Below are 4,977 nucleotides of genomic sequence, written 5' to 3'. Positions count from 1 at the left end.
AATGGTCAACAAACAATAAACATGTAGAAGGGCTTTTCTTAAAAGCAAGGAGTAGGAAAGAACCACAAAAAGTAGATGCAGACAAAGTAGACGATTTCACAGTGAGCAATAGCAGAAAATTCTAACAAAAACAGAAGTTGATTATCTATTTATCATGAGGACAAATCCGATACACTTTCATCCCTTGCTTTTCCTGGATAATGGCTCAAATCCCTCTGTGTTTGATGAATAAATGATGACAGCAGCTTTCTCCAGCAGTGCAACTAATGAAAAAATAAAATGTGCGCAGTTTTGGTACTGAATGTTTCCACGGAAACAATGTCCCTTAGTTATAAAAACCATTTAATTGTCTAGGTTTCCAAAGCAGACAACAGGTGAGAGACAGGCATGTATGTATTTACCTACACACTCTTATGAGAGCGGTTTTACACATCAGAGTCTTTTGCTGTCTGTGAACCCCTGAAAATTACAGGGCAGAGGATGAGAGTGGGTTTGATATCAAGGCGTTAATAACAACTTACACAGCAATCTGCTCTTACATGGTCAAGCACACATTGACAGGGTGAGGAGGAAGGGGAAGGAGGAAAGAGATGGCTACAGAAACATGTGGGGGTTGCAAAGAGCAAATACTAAACAAGTAAGAGTCTATTTAATCTTTCTTTTACAGCTAGCATCCTGATGTCGCATGACATTTAAAGCAACAAAACCAATACTGGGATGAAGATTTTGAAGCTTTTCGAATATTTGACTTTATAGATAGAACTGTATCTTTTTAAAAAGCTGGTGAGGGTTAACTCACAAAATGTTAGCAAAGACGCAGTATAAAATACCAGTTCTGTCACACTGCATCCCACTATAATATATTAAGATGAAATATTTGGGAATTTAATCATAAATGTTTTTTTAGACACAAGTTTATAATCACCCAAAACACTTCCCCTACACTGGGGAATCACACACAAAGTAGCTTAATCTTACATTTGAAAACATAAATTTCCATCTCCATTGCATCCCCTCCCTGCCTTATGACCCAGTGTTCTTCCCTGCAAAGCTTGCAAATCACATACAGAGCAGAAGGAGCTGCCTCTTTTTACTAAGTAGTGGTTTCCTTGCATTCACTATGGCCGGGAGGGATACTCTGTCTAGACAATACCTACAGGAGATGCTGAACAATAATTCACTGGTGAAAAGCCACAACTGTGTACACCTAGCCAACTGGATTGTGTTGCAACAAACTCTCAGAAGGTCTCAGAACATCCAGAGGCCCACTGTTGATGCTGGATATTTATGGCAACTCTGTAGGGGATTCTGCTTTGTTTTGGTATGAATGGGGTCGCCTGACTGTGAAAGCAATGAGAGGATATGAATGCATGAACTCTACCACACATGCACAGTGAAGAAACAAGTAACTTTCCTACTAAGCACATGTGATTCTTGTCAAACCAGTATACTGGGCAAAGGCTTAACAAAGAGAATGAATAGGTAAATCAGATAACAAACACAATCACGACACTTACAGAACTGGAGGCTCAGACTAATGATGGCTAGTGCAGCCCCGCCCATCACCAAAAGAAGGAGGAAGCGGTTACGTGCCAGCATCTTGTCGTGTGATCGGTACACGTCCCGGTCCGTCAGCCATCCAGACTACGTCCCATCCCTGCAGCTTCGACACAAAGAAGGAGCAGGTTTATAATGTGGTAACAATGTTAGCTCTAAAATTGAGGCTAAAACAAAATTATTTTCTTAGTTGCTACTGGTCAGAATGATGTTTGCCGGCTCAGGTGACAGGATGAACAGGTTATTTTAACAATTTAAAAAGAAGTGAAGTCATGTTAAACTACTAAGAATGACAATGATTCTGTTAGGGAAACACACCATGTGTTTAAGAACTGAAATAAGGACTCTACCCGGTGTCTCTCACATATTTTGAAACTGCTTGAATCCATTCTAATGTAAATACAGGAGCAAATAAATAAGGTCTGACACCGAGGGACCTGGTGGCTCAGTTGTAGAGTGTTGGGTTTAAATTGAAGAAAGGTCAAGGGTTCGAATCCCACCCCAACAGGTGTGGACCCACCCAATCACCAAGGGCCACCTCGTGGCAGGAAGGGCATAAAAACTCGTGCCAAATCAATGTGTGGAACGTGTCCCTCTGTGGCGACCCCTGAAGGGACAAGGCGAAAGCCATTTTGAGCCTATTTCTCACACACATTCATCATTTTCTAACATAAACCCAGAAGTGTTTCCAGTAAGGTTAGAAACCAAGCAGAAACACAGAGGAGGACCAACTAAAACTGACGTAAACGTTGCCCTACACAATACACCCTACCATTAGCCAGCCTAAAAATAACCCCAGCCTAAACTGTTCAAGGCTGCATCTAACCAAGGTGCAGTGCAAGCTGGATTCACGCACACACTTTGAGCAGTGTTGGGGATGTGGTGTGGGTGTGTACTGGTGAGACACGGAAATAAGTTCTGTAAAGTCGAGCTGGAGAAATGATGCCTCAGGCAGAACCGGACCAACTTCCACTCTAGACCAATGTAGCCTGCAGCTTATTTTAGGAACATTGGAAGAAGTAGTATAATGGTCTGCATACATATAACCAAACAAATGACACGTATTGAAATTAAATTATTTTTCAACTTATGTGTTGCTGCTGTTTTGTCATTTTGGGTTTGTCCACACAAGAATGATTTCAAGCTTGAAATATTTGGATTTTTCACTTTTTAAACATTATCATTTTTTAAAAATTTTGAACATTTGAAAAGAAAATATCAGCATCAGAACAATGTCCAAATCCAATATGTGTGTGTGTGTGTATGTGTATTATCCAAAGCGCTTTACAATGTTGCTTCTCATCACCCACACACACCCACACACATGAGCTGATGCCGGTGGCTGCCATGCAAGGTGGTCGCCTGACACAGCGGGAGCACCTTGGGGTTCAGTGACACTTCGACACGTAGCCAGGAGGGTCCGGGAATTAAACCGCTGACCATCTAAGGGCAAAAATGCGGAGATCCACTCCGTATTCATACTGTAATACTACAATGTAACGTTAACAAGTACGGAGAAACTAAGTTACCAGGAAGTTAGGAATTTCTTATCGGGAGAAGTGCACGCAGCTTAACGTAACTGGTTGCGACTCTGCTAGTTAACCAGCTAGCAGTTAGCTAGCCACTTAGGGTCATTAATCTTTCACGTTATGGCAAAACAATCCCACCGGCTGGGTTATAAAGAGCACTGCCAACCGAGCTACTGGCAGCGCCGTGTAACATTTGACACCTCCAGACTTTATTTTTCGCTACTTGTTGCTTCCAAGGGAAGAACTTTGGACGAGTCGCCCCGCTTATGTGCAGCTTTGTGCCGCTGTTCACGGAGAATGCAAACGAACCGCGTAATTAAAACGCCACATCAACAATGGCATTGGCAGAAAACGACGACCGGATCACTAAATGCACGTCACTGGATGCCTGAAGTCCTTCGCAAAATAGAATTCAGCGCATGTGTCTTACCTGCAGGAACCGGGGAAGGGTCTCAGAACCACAGACCACAGGGTTAAACACTTGAATCCAGCGCGTAGGTTTCTCCGGCACGACTGACTACCGAGAGTACTGAGACCAGTGTCAAGCGACGCAAGATACAGAGCAGGGCTTCCTGTGAACACTTTCAAAATAAAAGCGGTGCTGAACGATTGCGTTGTCATGTTTTGGGGATTTAAACATAGGATGTAGAAAATGCAATTAATTTAGAGATTATACTTTGATTACCTTTTAAACTATTTTCAGCTTTAATATTGTAAAATATGTAAAAATAAAAATATTAATTGGTAACAATTGTATGTAAAAAGTAAGTCTTTCTTATCCACATGTGGTGTTTGAATAATAATACTACAAACTTTAGACCCATAGAGTGTGTTTAAAGCTTATCCTGAGAAATGGGTGTGAGATTAAAGCCTCACAAACTACACGGCTTAATGAGAGAATTGAAAATGAATCTCAGTGTTGGAAATTAAAAACGCAAAGAAACCGATGAACAGTACAAGACGTTAGTCTAGAGAAGGCCCACTTCTATTTTGAACGCCAAACGTACTGTTTCCCGCTTCTGGTCTCGCTCGCCTTTTCTAACTTGACAGTGGTGGGAAAGCGGGTCTAGCTGGCTCATTCACGGACAGTCAACCGAGCCAAGTCTCAACCTCACTGCCCCATCTACTGGACAATTGACAGCAATGCGCATGTTGCGTCCAAGTCCTCCTGAGGATTTACATCAGTTATATTAGTTTAATTAAAATAACAAGCTCCAATCCAAAACAGTACATATAATATATTTTATATAGGGCATACAGACTTTTTCTACAACAGAGATGGAGAAGCAATGCCTGATTTTTTTGGAAAACTTACCATGACGTTCATTCACAAGTTGCTGCCAACCATGCTTGCCATAGTTTGTGTGCCAAAGCTATAGTTAACAACAATCTCTTGTGTCTGTGTCTTTGAATCTCTTTTGCACACGTAAAATACGAATCTGTCTTTGTTGTGTGTATATCATGAATAAAACTATTGCAATAACTTTCTAATCTAAGTTTGTTTTTGTTTTTCTGCAGAAGAGCTCACAACAATATTTTGTGGGTGTCTGTAGGTGGCAGTGTATTCTTTCTCTTATTACATTACATGCAAAAAAAAAAAAAACAAGGTTACTTTTTTAGATTTTTTTTAACAGCTTCTGAGTGTAATTTATTTTGTGTGTGTGTTTTTTATGATCATTTATTATAAAAGCCTGTAGCTTTATGCATACGTTACAATTATTTTATAATCAGATTAAGAACATCCTCTTCTATTCGTTTGGCATTGCAGACATTCAGCACGTTACAAGTCATATGAAGTGAAGACAACTGCTGGCAGTGTCCCGTAGTGCTGCAGTCTGGCTCCTAATGACATCCTGCCTGTGGAGCACCACGGTCTGCTCATGTGCTTTGG

At 41.0% G+C, this 4,977-nt stretch overlaps 1 protein-coding gene across 4 annotated transcripts in view; it reads right to left on the bottom strand.

Moving 5' to 3' along the window:
- Positions 1–3,650, bottom strand: part of pxylp1 (2-phosphoxylose phosphatase 1) — a 20,636-nt gene extending 16,986 nt beyond the window's left edge. Inside the window, exons 1-2 of one of the 4 annotated variants that reach the window (XM_067507609.1) lie at positions 3,517–3,650; positions 1,518–1,663 (exon numbers count right to left, since the gene is read on the bottom strand). In XM_067507609.1, the coding sequence (XP_067363710.1) occupies positions 1,518–1,599 (82 nt within the window). In that variant the 5' untranslated portion in view covers positions 1,600–1,663; positions 3,517–3,650. Of the gene's footprint in view, positions 1,342–1,517; positions 1,664–3,516 lie in introns of those variants that run through there. The other 3 variants (XM_067507610.1, XM_067507611.1, XM_067507612.1) reach the window with 3 other exon arrangements.
- Positions 3,651–4,977: the final 1,327 nt, after the last annotated feature.

The sequence above is a fragment of the Channa argus genome, chromosome 6 (genome assembly GCF_033026475.1).
Source record: "Channa argus isolate prfri chromosome 6, Channa argus male v1.0, whole genome shotgun sequence".
Lineage (NCBI taxonomy): Eukaryota > Metazoa > Chordata > Actinopteri > Anabantiformes > Channidae > Channa > Channa argus.
The sequence above is the reverse complement of the archived record's forward strand: the minus strand, read 5'-3'. Positions and strand labels throughout refer to the sequence as shown.